This window comes from Haemaphysalis longicornis, unplaced genomic scaffold (assembly GCF_048455015.1).
Source record: "Haemaphysalis longicornis isolate Haplotype H1 unplaced genomic scaffold, Haemaphysalis longicornis Haplotype H1 scaffold_1, whole genome shotgun sequence".
Lineage (NCBI taxonomy): Eukaryota > Metazoa > Arthropoda > Arachnida > Ixodida > Ixodidae > Haemaphysalis > Haemaphysalis longicornis.
In genome coordinates this window covers 276876985-276893098 of record NW_027526203.1, presented here as the reverse complement: position 1 = coordinate 276893098, position 16114 = coordinate 276876985, and the positions used below count along the sequence as shown (strand labels likewise).

Here is a 16114-nt window from a genome sequence, read left to right as displayed (position 1 = left end):
TATATATATATATAAAATCCCGGGAGCTATAAAACTTTGAAGATGGTAGAGAACAGAAGAAAACTTCGAACACCCTGACAAAGGCAAGTCTCTTTGCTGAAATGTTGGCAAGTGGTTTCTACCTTGTTCGAAGTTTTCTTCTATATATATATATATAGTTAGGAAATGAGGGGCTCGTTGAGGAAATACAGAAAGGTAGGTGGCAGTCAACGCCAAAGGAGGCATAAGGGTGTTGTTAGGCTTTTTTACTAGGGTTAGTGAAGTCAACTTTTTAAATATATGTAAGAAAGAAAAACACACCCAGAGTGGGGATCGAAAAGCGTTGGCACTAACCCTAGTAAAAAAAAGAGCCTAACACCACCCCTATGCCTCCTTTGGCGTTGTAGACTGCCGACCTATCTTACTGAATACAGATTAATATATACTATTGCAGAAAACAGTTTGAGTGGCATTGCCATCTTTCTGCAGCACTGTAACCATAACAGGAACGAGAGTGATACAGCTTTGTGAAAATAACTTTATTTTTATTTTCCCACAATAAACTCCTGAACAATGAACAATGATTTGTAAAACTTTCACACAATATTGAATATTATCACAGCAAAACAATGAAAGGGGAGGATGTGGTAGTTAAAACCAGTTTGCTGCCAGTTAAAATTAAGGTATTTGAGCAGATACAAACTAATTTTGCCAATCAAAACGAATTCCACGTCAACCAAAACTCATTTTCACTATTCACACTAATTAAAACAAATTTAATTACTCATGTACAATAACTGAAACACCAATCACAGTAGATGAAGAAATTCAGTCCCTAACTGGTGTTAAAACTAGAAGCCAACTTATTAGCAAAAAGTTTTTTTTTTCTGTTTCAAAAATGCAGTAACACCAGGCCCTCCCCTATATGTTAATCCAGAACAAACTTTGTTCCTAACAATAAATAACTACATTAACGAAAAATCCAAGCAAATAAAACTCAGAACTGCTGCAGACACTGCTGTAGACAGATCCACACACCTTACCCCAACACAGCATCACGGCATTTGTACTTTTGCTCTTGCCCATCAATGCATGATCAAAAATGACGGTGCACTATACATGGCAAGAAATATGTGCTGCACGACAGATCCCACATAAGAAAACAAAGAAGCAAGCTTTCAGCCAACGAGGCAGTGTTGAGCTATATGGTCCTCTCTTTTACAGCTTGTCAAAACAAAGAAACATGGGTTTGCCCACCTTAGGGCGAGTCAAAAGAATCCAGAAGGTAAGTTAACAGCCACTAAGTGCTGCCTAATTGCACAGTTTCATGCATGCAACAACTGTTGTGCAGACAAGCAGTAGTTTCCATAGGCCATGCTACTACACTACCAAAACAAACAAGCAGACAAACAAACAAAAAAACCACCCACTCGAACAACTGCCTTGTGACGCATATGGGCCAAGACAAAAACACACAGGAAACAGCTACTCGTTGTGACTGCACACAGGCCGGCTGATGACCAGGGCTCTTTGGCTAGTGTAATGCATTTTCAACTTAGAGTTTAGGTGTATGTTATAAGCGTTACAATCAAATTTTGCTTCGTGCCTTCTTTTGCAGACAAACTAGAGCGTGTGCCGATCTACAGCTTTAAAAATAGAGGACCGAATCTTTTGCAACTGCCATGATGCTGTAAGATTACCATTATTAAAACAAACACTAAAATCCACAACTTCCCATGAAATGAACACATATCGCAAAACCCTACGGTATTGTAGGGCAGAATGCATACGTACAGACTACATGTAGGTCAGAAGGGCCAGGGTCCTTTGGCAAACGGTGCACTTCTCCTTGTATTACCAATTTTTTTTAGGCAGCGATGTTCTTTTGAGGGCCAAACAGAGCATGTGAAGATGCACTGCTAGAAAAATACAACCTAATCAAGGAGTGGATCTTCCACTATGACCTTGTCAGTAACAAATGCATCGTCTTCAGCATGACAGAAGAAAGACGTGCAACGTTTCCCTCAATGCAGGTCCCCTAAGAGAATGTGGAAGCTGCAAAGGCTGTTTTATATTCCCTCACTCTCATTCACAAATATGATCTCAAATTTAAACTTTTTTGGGCCATCAGGCACTGCAGAGTAGTTCTGCCCCAATCACAGGTACTTTGAAATAGGGAAACCCACGACTAGCCCGATTCCTATTTTAAGAAGGCTTTCTTCTGCCATCTTGCACTGCAGAGTAGTTACACAAATAACAGATGTTAAATGCCACGAGAGAGAGAAAAAAAAAGAGAGAGGAGGAGGGGGGAGTAGGAGAAGGAAAGCATGCCAACATCAACATGACATGGATAACGAGATTAATGGAGGATTGAAATCTCCACCCAAAAAGTTTCCCAATTGTCTGTGTCGTCTTGAACTGCAGTGTGTTTCTGCAGGTGGATCAAATGGAATGCATTTAAACAAACAAACAAAAAAAACCCATGGCGATGGCTGTGCTACTGCTGTAACAACAGCACAAAATAGCATTGCAGGCCCTGAATGCACGAGAACACTACCACACACCACATGCTCACTGGATTTGGCACGATAATTTGACAAGGACGAAACAATAACATAACCTAAACGCAACAAAAAATGTGCACTGGAGACTTGGGGCATGAGTGGCAACTTCAAACGAGCCCCTGGCTCAACCCGTTTGCAGACATGCAAGCGTGCTAGTAGTACAGAACACATGCGACACTGACGTGCCACCCATGCTTGTATGCCCTCTAACAGACTGAGCCCGCAACATGCCCTAAGTCGCCAGCACATTGAACTTTTTGTGACAATACAAGCAACAGAAAAACTCGTGGCTGACAGACGGGTCCCTCCTCCTCACGGGGAGTCCACGGGTTGCCTTAGCTCTCGTCATGGGGACTTCAGCTGCGCAAGCTTCTTCTCGACCAGCAAGATGTTGATGTTCACTGGGGTCGGGCCATTCTTGTTCCACAGGACCACTTCGGCAACGGTTTCCAGACTGGAAAGAGAGAAAAAAAGTCTGTAAGCGTTAGCATAAAGTGTGAAGAGGGTGCCAGCATGGCTCTAGTCTGCGCAGGTTCGGAACTGCCACAAGAGCAGCATGTGAATAGCTACGTTTATAAGCACATGAAAAGATTGCACATCTAGGAGTGAATCACTTTTTAGACCCTTTTTTTTCCCACACATTATAGGAGCACTGCCAGCACTGCAACTAGGGGTGGAACAGGGTCCATGGGTTTGGGAGCAGTCCTGGGAGCAGGCGAAAGTGCCTTTTGTAGCAGGCTTGGAGCAGCCAGAAAGGCATTTTTGGAGCAGGTTTGTAGCGCCCAAAATTGCCATTTGGAGATGTAACACCATTTAACGGCATTATGGTGCCTCCCTAATCTCCGTACAGGCCGCTGTGCAAGTCCCCTGCCAAGTACCTAATCTCTCTACTATTCTCAGGCGTTGGTCGCGTGCAATTTGACAACACCCCAGAACAAGTTTGCCCCAAAAGGCACAACCCATGTTTGGTGTCCCGTTCAACCCCCCGCCGCCAGGCATTTTACTACACCATGCACAAGCCTTGAACCCTGCTTCATGCCACTCAAGTGGGTCAGCTGCCCGTGGGAAGAAGAGCATCGCACCCAGTCTGGTGCTGGCTTTTCTTCTCGGCGAACAAGACAGTATTGAAGCCGGTCTCATTGAGAAACAGCGCCTTGGCGGCCTCGCCCCACTTGCTGCCCTGGAAGGGGTTCACCAGGGCCAGGGACATGCGGTGAGCACAGGCCGGGAGCTTCGCCAGGTACTCCGGGAGGGGCCGCAGGTTGTCCAGCTCCACCAAGCCGCGGTTGCCGTAGTCCACGTACAGCACACGGGCTCGCCACTGCACAACACAGCCAGGCTCCCATCACGCCACTGGCCAGGGCTTCACGGCACACAGCCCAGGCACAACAGAGGCCAGGCTGAAGACCCTTGGGCTCCAATCCACACTAAGTGGTTGGGCAGCAGAGCTGTGGGTATCACCTGCAGCAACTGCCCAATGCACTATGCACTCCAAGGGCAGCCTGTAGCCACTGAAAGCCCCTAGCGGCTCATTTTTAAAGCAGCTGCGGGTCGCTCCAGGCAGTTCACCACTGTCACCGCTGCTTTGTGGCACATTCAGGGCTGAGAAATATAGTTTTTATGCATTGGAAAGAGAATTATGGGGAGCAGTCACTGTGTTCACAAATGAAGTGCATTTACAAGAGTGTCGATGTTTCCGACGCGAACTTAGTGTGCTACATTTGGTCTGTACAAGCACCAGGTGTGTGTCACCCGTCGGCGTCGCGAAACCGGCATATGCATGCAGCTGACTAATTTCACTACCCTGAAATTTACTAAGCAGCATTCCCTCATATGGTCATGCTATGGCTATACACTACAATGCAAATGTGTTTCAAGAATGCACTTACACGATCTAGTAGAGCACTCATACCCGACAGTACGCTAGTTACACTAGCCAATATCATGCCTCGAAGATTGATCACGTAGTCCCTGGACAAGCCAATGTGGCATAAATTTCAAGAACATTCTATGAAAGAAGCACGGGAGATAAATCAAAATTATACTTGGGGATCAACACACGACGAAGGATTTAATGAGTCGGCTTGTTTCAAGGCGTACAACTGCAAACATTTGGCTGCTACTAAATGGCCTCCGCGAGTAGCGCGGCGACGGGCTTATTGAGAAAGCCACATTATTTTCTTTCTTCTGGGAGACATCACTATATGACACAGGGAGCCTGCAGAAAATAGCACAAGCTAAAATCAGAGGGCCTTATGGGCTACCATACTCTAGCGACACCTTTTGCCATTTGTGGGCAGCCTACTGTGTACTTCAAAAAATGCGTCCACCAAGTGATAGCTGCTCGTTGAAGTCGAAAAACCAAAGGAAAGTGAACGCACAGCTCGTGTGTGCGATTGCTGAAACAGTGATCCAGGGTTCGTACAGGCTTCAAAAGAAAGAATTCAAGGGTTTTCAAGGACTTTCAAGGACCAGAAAACACATTGCCAATGTTCCCATCTAATGTTTTATTTGGAATTATTTATAACCTTTCCAATACAATGCAAAAGTTTTTTATTGCACAATACCTAAGCCCATTAAAGCACATTTAGATAGGTGCTAACGGGTTCGTAAATGCTCCCCCAGCTTTATTTTTTTTATTTCATGGCTGGTATTTACAGGTTTTTCTTTTTTCTTTGTGTTTTTCTGAGGCTCTTTGATTTCAAAACTTCGTTCATGTTGCCTGCATCTCCTGTTTTGTCAGCAAGAGCATCAGCTGGAGCAAGTGTTGCTTCAAGGCAGGATGAACTATGTGCACGTCCACCATTTGCACGTAAAAGCAAACGTAGGTGGAGCGTATGAGGCACAGACTAGATGGAAGATGCAAGATAGAGAACAGAAGCTGGCTTTCACTGGATTGTATCATGATATGGATTGGATTGACAAGTGCCTGCTCCCAATGTTGCCTTGTAATAATGAAAATCCACCAAACTTGTAATTTCACGCAATACACTGAAACTTGATTGTTACAATGATTCTTTACATTTGTTAACACCTAAACTCCACGACAAACACTTTAAATTCTTGTGAAAAGGAGGGGCCATTGATTCTCTCCGGAAAAATCAAGGGTATTCAAGGGTCATTTAAAAATTCCAGGACTTTCCAGGCCTTGAAATTGACACTTCTAAATTCAAGGGTTTTCAAGGTTTTCAAAGACCTGTGCGAACCCTGTGATCCCTTGATTTCGTTCCACATTTGGACACGATAGTTAAGCACTCCCCTTAAGTCCTGCAAAATAGCAGTGCATTTCGTATCTAATTGGGTCTGGTAAGTTCTACCTGGCTTAAGTTGAGACGAACTTCATTAACTCTTTCGCTACCACCAGAAAATTGACCAATTTTTAAGGGTCCAAGAAAACATTTTTTTCCTGCTAAAAAAATTGGCTAGGCACTAATTACAGGAACACAAAATGCAGATTATTTGACGGCCTTTCCAATAAAACTAGTTTTTTAAATGTTTTTATATATCATGTTGTGAAAAAAAAATATCAAAATCAAAATTTTTGTCAAGTTGTCGAAAAGAATGATAAAAAAAAGCTCCCACCTCCCCTCGCGGGAACCCTTGTGTAGATGCGACGCATAGGCGGAGCGGGGAAGGGACCGCGTTTTATAGCGCGCATAACGTTGAGGGGACTGCGTAAGCCGGTCCCAGTCGATGACGACGTTGGCGTACTTGTAAAGCGGAGTGGACTCTAAGTGTTTGAGCCAAGCGTGGATGTTGCTTCGCCGGAGAACGGCACACCGGTTATATGCGCAGCGCGCCCGAAGGAGAGGAAACCGCTTTTAAGGGGGGACGAGGGTCTTAAAACTAACTTTTTTATTTATGGGTAGAAACTTATGAAAATTTGCACACTGATGTGCTTTTCTCTGTAGATTTCAAATATGCAATTATATTTGAGCTGGTGCTGTTAGTTCAAAAGTTATCATACAAAGTCTAAACCGCAATTAGGTAATTTCTTACGCAGCTTTAATGAACTTTCGCATTGCATTTTGTCGCTTTTAATTACATGAATGGATAGCCAGAGAGTTCCCATACCTGATGACATTCTTCGTTTTTCTCTAAAGTCACGGCATCCTAAAAAAATATGTCAAGTACAAAAAATGGCAGTATTGGATATTTTGGCTCATCAAAATAACTGCAAGTCATCATTTATGCGTAGCCTAAACAGAAAAACTAAGAATGTCATCGGCTGCCTCAGGCTGTACTGAAAAAAATGGTACCAAGATTGACCTTATGAAGCAAAAATAAGTTTCCAAAAAGCTGCGTAAGGCTGAGGGAAGTGACCAAAAATATGAAACTGAGAAAACTGCATTTGAAGTTTGGCCATGTGTTATGAGATGAACCATCAGTAGTGTAGCTTCAAAATTTCCCAGTGACAAAGACATGTTCTTCCCATTTTCAAATCTGTCTTTGGATTCCAAAAATGTCAACTAGAACTGGAGATACAAAAGGCCAAGTAACGGACCCCAACAGGAATTTAGCAAAATTTATCGACTTCGAATCTGTTGGCATTTTGTTAGCGTTGTGAAATCTGGTGGTGTCTTGCTGGCGTCGTGAAAACTGCAACAGTCCTTCGTGAAGTGCCATCATCTATTACAGTGCACTGTGGTACCCAGAATATTGTGTACGGCAAAAGTGTAAGGGTGAAACTTGCTTTAGGTGCCCCCCTTTTTTGTTCTTTGGTGAGGCTATTTCATTCGCGGTTTTTATGCTGGAAGTTTGAGAGGATACAGGGGTGGGACACTGCGCAGTGCGTTTTCCGCAAATGCATCATGTTGTTGGCCCTCAACAGAGTCTTTTGGGGAAAATAAATGTAGCTGGAAGGCAAACTTTCTTGGCCTCAGGGGATAAACCCACAGACGCCTTTTTCCTTCAAGCCGTGCATGGTGCGGCTATCTCCATCGGACATCACGGTTGTGTACTGCAGCCCATTCTTGGAGAGCGAGCGCTTGAACATTATCAGGGCTGCCTCTACCTCCATGCGTCCTGCACCACAGTCAATGTTTCGCTGACACTCATGGTCTGCCAGCCAATCTTCGTAGCCCTCATCTGAAGCTTTGGGTCTGATGGTGCAACCTAAGCAAAAGTTAGAGAGGACTACATGATCAATCACCAAGCCGGTGTACACTCCAATGATGCAGCCCACTCCAATGCGTGACAACCGTCCCTTTGTCATCCACGTGCCATCAAACATATCATCTATGTTGTTTGGCGGCTGACCAAGGTGTACAAGTCCTTGATGGCACGCACACTATCAGCTTCAGAGGCTGCTGCAGTGTCCTCGCAAACCTGAACCACTTTCCTCAAGTGCGCTTGGAATGTCTTGTGGTGCAGGCCTCTGTGGGACAAGTTCATACCAGCACAAAAATCTGAAAGAGCAGTCACCCCCTTCCCCATGCTTTGAATACTTTTCAAAGCCCTCATATTCACTTCAAAAAGAGTGATATTGCCAGATCCTTCGGTCCTTGGCGAGGAAAAGCGTTCCACACGGTGTTCACAAATCGAGCACGTCACCTCGAGCTTCACGGCGAGGCCGTACTGCCGGTCAGGCTTCCTCAAATCCGGCACCGCCAGCCCGCACTTGCCGCACCTGACGTGCGCGAAAAGGTCCTTCAGCATTGCAAAATCCACTAAGACAAAATCTGTGCCGGATTCTTCCTCTGAGTGCGCCAAATCCACTTCAAGGAGGTCGAATTTCCGCTGCGTTGCTGACTTAGTCTCCGTTCCGCGCTTGACCTCGTCCGCGTGTTCCGTACGCGCGGCGATCTCCTCCGCCGTGTAATACCTCGTGTCAAGCCGGCAGGACGTGCTTGGACCAGGTATGGATTCCGGAGGTGGTTGGTCAAGCGATGGGGCAGGCGAGGCAATACGAGGCGGCGAACGATTCTCATCCGGCGGAGTCGAGCGGCCCGAAGTCGCACCACGCGACCTTGGGATAGGCGGACGACGCTTTCGCTTCCCGTGCGCATGAAGGGTCGTCTTCTTCAAACGTACGTCTCCTGGCATCATTCACGAAAGTACGCGATGGAAGAATTAGAAGAAACTGTAAAAAAAAACTGCTCTAAGCGAGCGCTGCGCCAGAAGAGCGGACTCCGTCAGACGCGCGTAGCAGACGCCATGATGGCGACCGCCATGACAGCAGTCGCGCCGACCAATGGGAGGGGTCGTATGGCGAACTCAAACCGCGCGCGCCCGCTCTAGCCAATCAGCGGCCGAGAAGGTGCCTTCGGAAAACTGGCAAGGCCGGTCGTTCTACTCAAGCGACGCCATTTTGAGATATCGCAAAATGCGCACAAAGAAACAAGCTTCAAAACAAGACCAAGATGGCGGCGATCGGTCGGCTGCTTCGCCCGCGGGGCGCGCGGGAATTTGAAGCAACTTTTGCCCAATTCTGGGCATTTCGTGGCCCTCGAGGCGTTTCAAAACATGATTTTAGAGTATTTCCCGATGGAATTTCGCGTTGATATTTTGAAGGCTGGTGCTTGAAGGTACAATAATTCCAAAAATTGGATTTTCTCAAAATCGATATTTTGGCCATTTTTGACCATTCTAAGACCCGCGTCCCCCCTTAAGAGAGAGTACTGCACATGCGCCGGCCCCAGCGCATCTGTCGCGGCTATGACGCAACGTGCCACGGCTATGACGCAACACAATCCAACACAATGCACTTTAATCCAATCCAAATCCAAGCCAATCGAATCGAATCGAATCCAATCCAATCCAATGCCCCTCGCGAGAGAGTGTTTGCTATCGGAGAGGAGAGGGGGTGAGCGGCGGAGAGCGCAGCTGGCGCGGCGAAGAGAATGGGAGAGGGGTGGACAACGCCGGAGGGACAAGGCGAGTGAATCAGATGCTCTGCATCTAAAAAGAACTTGTGTATATCAAACCACCGGTAGTAGAAAAAAATTAGAATATACATTTTGTGGGGAAACATTTCAAAAACACGCTCCAGAAAAAATGTCAACTTGCGCGGAATAGTTGAGCCAGAACTAGCATTAAGATTTGAGAAATATTGCTAGAAGGGGAGCAAAACAACCGAAAAAAGCCCCAAAAGCAGCATCCTGGGCACACAGAAATGTTTAAACAAGTAAAATGCTTTCGGTGCAGACGAGTTTCTGCCGCACAGATGTCTTTTAGCAGTGACTATGAAATGCCTTAAGACAAGCACCGAAAGAGTTCGTGCGAGTGTGTACATGCATTCACTGCATGAGCCAACAGATCATGAAAGAACTTGAAGTTTTATTTAAAAAATGACTATCGGGGTAGCATTCCAATCGGTAGGCTACAGAACGTTTCGTAAAACCATAATGAACAGAACAGAGTGACACGCGACAGAATGTACTGAGTGCATTTTATGTAAAAGCTTCTAGCGCCCAGCCTAAATGTCTGTTTCTTTCCTGGTTCACAAGACGAAATTGCATGCTACATGTCCTCTCCGACTTCTACACTCGCTTTCCAATTTGCAGGGGACTGGGTTTGCAACAACGGCAGCTCTCTGGCTTTTTTGAGCGGTAAGACTCTGTCTTCATGAAGAGCCCACCCAGCTTGTGAAAGAGGGTCACCTATAGGTGGACCAACGGCTTACAAAAATCAGTGAAAACGTCGACCACATTCTTCACGAAGAGTAGCTTTGCAAAGAAAGTTTTATCATAAAATGCGTTCCTGAAGCGCTCCTGTAGCGTTCCTCTTGAGTCAGGCAAGATCACTTTCTTCGAAGCTCAAAACTGTTCAATGAACCGGTCCCAAATTAAGCCATCTTGAACTTTCGTCCCTTTCCCCTTTCCCGCTAGCTACCCTTGCAATGCCCTCTCCATCTCGACCCCTCGGAGTTAGTCACGTGAACTCCTGCCAAGCTTTCATCATCATCACAATCATCACCATCACCACCACCACCAGCTTATCTACGCCCACTGCAGGGCAAAGGCCTCTCCCATTAATCTCCAATTATCCCGGTCCTGTGCTAACTCGCCAAGCTTTATTGAAATGCAGATAGTAAAGCGTGAACCGCATGGCGCACTTTGGCACGTGATTCGTGCTCGTCGGCATTGCGAGCGCGATATTTTGACGCCCACACCGATTATATCGCGCCCGCGGCACCTTCTACCTCGGTCAGAAACTGACACGCGCGACAGTGGGAGGAGCTTGCCGACTTGCCCCAATGGGGAGGCGCGCGCCTCAAGGCGGAAGTTTCGAAGCGCTCGAGACAGCCAGCTGGCTCAGACAACTACCCTGGCAGATATTTGATAGTCGCTTTCACTAGTGGCGTGGATGATGGTTTATAGTACCGTTTTCGACCCCATTATAAGCTCCCTTACCACACACGCAACTTCGTGTGTGCCTTGAGCAGCATTTTAGAGAGCTGTTGGACGCATTCGCTCGAGATCCCCACACCACTTCGCGCCCGAAGCCGCCACCGGCCGTGCCGCGCGCAGTGTTTGGGTGTTCCGCGGCAGCAGCAGCGTGCCTTTGGCGTGCGCGGCATGTTTTCGTGAGCAGAAAACTCCAAGAATCCCTCCTCTTCAACGCTCGTGGCGTAAAGAGCACGCCATATCGAGGAAGCCTGGCGAAACGGAGCTTCAGCGCAAGATTGGCACATATTGCCTGAAAAGCAGTCTTCGTAGCAGGATGTAGCAGGATGTAGCAGGATTTACCTCTCGGAGCAGTTAGGCTCAATTGGCGCAGCTATCACATCACTGCATACACTATTTGCGGTCCACACTGTACTTGCAAAGAAAAAATCTTGTGCCCAATGCGAGCGTGCTTCCTAATAAGGTTTTTTGCTGACTTGCCTCGGCTTGTGGTCTGCTTACGTCAAATAAAACTGATTTTCTTCTTTTTAATTAAAAAAAGAATTATCTGTTTTGTTTTTAAAAACTATTATGAAAACTTAGATGCACTTGAACCATAATTTTGCAAATTGCTAACCGTCACCGCTATCACTATAAAATGATGCAAATGATTTGTTTCACCGCATAGACCCGCACAGCCAAATCGAATGTCACTAGCAGCTAATGTCACTTTGAACGACATTAGATTTGCCATGTAACAGGGGTATTAATTTGCCAGATGCCCCAGTACAGCCATTTCTGCAATGCCGTAGCACTTACCCCAGTATTTATATTCCCCGTCTCAAGGACCAGTGTCCGGTAATAATTCTTGTCTGCTGGATGCGCACAGATCCAGAAGGTGCCTTTGGTAACCAATGCTACTGGTGGGGGAGAACTAGTAGATCCCTTGTGGTTAAGCTGCTGCTGCAGCTCCTCCATCACCTGCAGGCAGAGAAAAGCGACAAGCATGCTCCTTAGAGCGCCCCTTGTATGCGACAGCCAATCAACTCGCACGGCAAATTTACGAACGCCATCACACATCACTGGGCTAAGTCTGCCAGTCCAAACATCTTGCCAATGCCCTTTGTGGCCTTTTTACAGTCAGTATGGTATAGAATTAAGCGAGCATAGGCATATCATCCCTCAACTTGCAAGCATATCAAGTGAAATTGTACTAAACAGGCAGGGACTGACCCCTGGTGTGCTGTTCCCGGTCAGTATCTGGCCATAGAAGTCCGCCGGACTGAATATCACCGACAGGACGAAGCTAAAGGACCCCCCATCGGGGATTGAAGTTGGAGGAATGGTCGGCAGAGGCAGGTGCACGGCTCCCGGAGGCGGAAGGTGCTGAGGAACAGGGCCCGGAGGAAGTGCCGCAGGGGCAACACCTGGCGGCAGGGGCTTGCGAGGCAGCCTGGCCACAGCCCCTCCACTGGAAGGTCCTCCGGCCGGGGGGACGGCACCTGGGGGCCTCGGTGGAGAGCGGGCGGCAGCAGGCTTCGACACCTCGGGGACCACAACTGGAGGCTCGCTGGCCAGTGGTGTGCTGGCCGGAGGAGGTCCAGCGGCCGAGATGGCAGTGGCTTGAGGAGCGGGCGCGCACGCAGGTGCCACTGCCTCAGCTGACGCAGATGTAGGCACACTGACCGTGCCATCCCGGCATGCAGCAGCACCTTGCTCGCCAGGGGGTCCAATGGCTGGCGTTCCACTGTCCAAAGGCTCGCCAGCAGCTGGGGCACCCTCTGCTGGAGGCTGCTGAGCCGCTGGCCCGACCCGCTCCAAGCCACATGAGGGAACCTGGTTCAGAGCGCAAGGGGCAGTGAAATGGCAAACACTTGAAAAATCCGAAGCCTTTTCGCACCCACAATGTGCATGGTGTGTGCAGCACACAATCAGCTTTATAGATACGACCTCCCCATAGCAGTCAGAAACAATGGCAGCCAGCATGCCAAAAAATTGCTGCGTAGGCACGGCACGCTCCGTCAGGTGGCGCTAAATTTAATCCCCAATCTTGGCAGCTCCTCTTCACTCACAGAGCCACCTGCAACTGCTCATATTAAATTTAGCAGTCATACCAATAAATACCGACTGTGCCGATCAATACCTATAATACCGGCCAGTGCAAAGAATTTAGTTCAGATCCACTTTCTTGCTATGCAAACTACAACCAACACAAGTAAAACACAGTGCTACCATATCTGCCTACTCGACTAGCATTCCTGATTTTCTAGCATTTCCATTCATTTAAACATTCGGAAATTGAATAGACTTTGGCTATACATCGACAAGCTTTCTTTTTTACATCCAGCTAGTCTATGCAAGTGCAAAAGTTCATAGGGAAGGCTTGAATTTGTATAAAGCAGCTCCAACAGGGCCATTTTGTGCATGAAAACGCTGTCCTTCTTGCGCGAAAACTGATTGTTTTCCTGGCGAAAAGAGCACTAATCGACCCAAACTTTTACAATGGCTGCATCGTTTTCACCGTAACTGGAGTCCCGCTTGTAGGAGCTCCCTTGGGGTGGCGTCAATGCCAACGGCACTAAATTTCACCTCGACCAAATTTATTTTTAATGTGTAGTAAGTACCCCCAAATCAGCTGGGACACGAGTGGCAGCCCCGTGAAACGCCTCATTGATCAGTCAGAAGCGTTTAAAAAAGCTCCGCCGCAGACCACGCTGCACTTGCCAGCTGATCACGTAAACAAGCCATGACGCGCCTGTGACGTTTCAGCCGAGGGGGCTTCTCCCTCTGGCTAGCCACCAGCTTGAGAACCGGTCGAGCTCTACTGCGCACGCTCCACCCATGTGCTGCCCCGTGCGCGCGTAGAGCTTGTGCACAGACTTTCTCCCGAGCTGGTGACTGTCCGGCCGCTCACTGAAAGGCTGCAACGTCACTGCAATGGCCGCTCTCCTCGGTTTCAGTTTTAAAATCGCCTATTTTTGCTGGGCGCTTGTGGCGTCCACGCGTGTATTTCAGCTGTAGTATTCTGCATGTTGCTTTCTTTTTAAGCAGACTATACGAAAATAGGGTTTTCAAGAGGTCGAAATTTCGAGTGCAGTTTAAGAAGGCTGTCTTACTGGTCCCTTAAGGGCACAGAGTAAGCCCTATACTTCCCATGCATTTTTGGCCCTTTTGAGGTACATTTTTCTCGGCATCTAATAAAGGTATCTGCTTAACGTATATATCATTTTCTTTCAAATTTTGTGCTCTCTTAACTGTACTAGAATTGTGAACATTCTTAAAAAAATCAGTTTTTTATAATTTTTTGTCCGTTAGTACCTAAATTTTGGCATTATTTCAGTATTAAAAGTTGTGTACCAAAAAAACTCTTACGTGCATATTTACAATTCTAGTACAGCAGGTGTGACAAGTTATGTAGATAACAGAGGAAAAAAATCAGCTTGTTGTCTTGGAAGATATAGGAAATAATGGTACCTATGTAAGAAAAAACATTGTTTCGAGATAATTGAGTTTAAAGTAAAAAAAGAGGTGAAAAACAATACTTTTTTGCGAAAAACACCAATGGAGCCATTTATTTCAAAAGCACCAGCTTCATAATCACTGTCAAAGTAAGTTTCTTGCTTTTCACCCGGTCGTTTGTCCTTCCTTGACTATTTTGTGGACCATCGTACAGATCTGTTCCCACGGTGTTTTGCTTGTGGTCAACCTCTTTAAGCCACTTGATGGTGGTGTTGCGCCCAGGGTTTGGTCTGAATGATTTCAAAATGCTGCCTCATGCGTTGCTTCATCATTTAATGAAAGAACAGCATCCAATGTTGCAATCATTAGAGTGTGAAGCCCAAAAAAGATGTTTTTTGTGCGCAGCTTCGAAGGGCAAATGTGGAAAAAACGTGCAACAGGGTCTTTGGATTGCCCTCGCTGAAAAATCAGCTATGCAATGGTTGCTATGCAATGGTTTCTCGCTAAAACTGCTTTTTAGCGAGAAATAAGACTTTTTAAGGCAAGTGTGAATATGGAAAATGTGCACAAGGAATTGAACTTCCCTAATTGCGAAGAAAAACAAAAAGTCATTTTTTCAAAATTTCGCCTTACCCTGTGCCCTTAAAGGGACCCTGCAACGCTCTTTGAGCAGTGCAAGTAAACCTGCGCGACGTTTAGATTACACTGCCAGAAATACCTGAGCCAAATATTACACGTGCGCGTGAAGCGGTGAGCGCGCAAATCGATGTGAAAGACGCGGAAAAACCAACCGCTCTCTCTTCAGTTGTCCTCATTATGCATGGCCTAAGGGACGTCACATAGGCCATGGCTGCCCGATCGGCTGTCACTGGTCAACTTCGCGGCTAGATTCTCCCATTTCCGTCGTCTACATCGCTGTGTACGAACCTCTTCTATGCCTGAACCTGTGGGCACAGTTTTGCCGTTTCTTTTGTGTTTTGAGTGCCGGCGGAGTTTGAGTGATGAGCTCAATACTTCCCTTTCAACGGGACCACTCGACTACAAACGTTTATTGCTTCAAAAACGCCCTACCAGCCCGAGCGCGCACTTGCGAGCAGGCACCCATGCCTGCTTTTTTGTGGCACCAGACCGGAAATAGGCCCCTCCGCGTTGCGGAGAAAAGGAGAAAACTACCCGGCATGTGATATATCGAAGGCCGCCGAAGAGAACGCCGCGAGCCGCCCCCCTCTCCGGGAGAGAGCGCGCAGCTTTCGTCGCGTTCCGCGGTCGAGTTGAGAGGGAAAGATTATGCGCGATTTCTCATCGCGCGTAGTTTCGTTAATTGTGAACGGATTTTCATAATTCTTGCGGGAGGAGATTTCTGGGACAATAGACTTTATCCCAAAACACATTACTAGTAGCCGATGGCAAGTGTTGCAGGGTCCCTTTAAGGGGGGACGTGGCTTTCAAAATGAACTTTTTTATTTCTTTGTGGATTTTGATGAAAATTGGCACAGCAACTGGAAATGCTTCTGTTATAACACCATAAAAATTTCAAGGCAATATTTTGATAACTTTTTCATTTATTAAATTTTCTTTCTGTTCCGCTTGTACCGAGCTTGAGCGACCTATAAAACATCATAGAAAACTTGTTCGGAGTGCTTTACATTCCCAAATGAACGGACGAGGTCGTGACAGTTTTAGAATTTTTTTTTTACAACACAATGTTTTTTTAGTTTTCATTTTTTAGAGGTTAATGAGCAACAGGCATGTCGACTGCGAACGACTATTTGAATTAAAAAAATC

At 46.6% G+C, this 16114-nt stretch overlaps 1 protein-coding gene across 5 annotated transcripts in view; it reads right to left on the bottom strand.

Annotated features, from left to right (window-relative positions):
- Positions 1 to 497: 497 nt before the first annotated feature.
- The window catches only part of LOC144146528 (uncharacterized), a 62188-nt gene continuing 46571 nt past the window's right edge, over positions 498 to 16114 (bottom strand). For all 5 annotated transcript variants that reach the window (XM_077678479.1, XM_077678499.1, XM_077678473.1 and 2 more), the window contains exons 8-11: positions 12104 to 12706; positions 11690 to 11851; positions 3626 to 3864; positions 498 to 2997 (exon numbers count right to left, since the gene is read on the bottom strand). In XM_077678479.1, the coding sequence (XP_077534605.1) occupies positions 2889 to 2997; positions 3626 to 3864; positions 11690 to 11851; positions 12104 to 12706 (1113 nt within the window). In that variant the 3' untranslated portion in view covers positions 498 to 2888. The remainder of the gene's footprint in view (positions 2998 to 3625; positions 3865 to 11689; positions 11852 to 12103; positions 12707 to 16114) is intronic.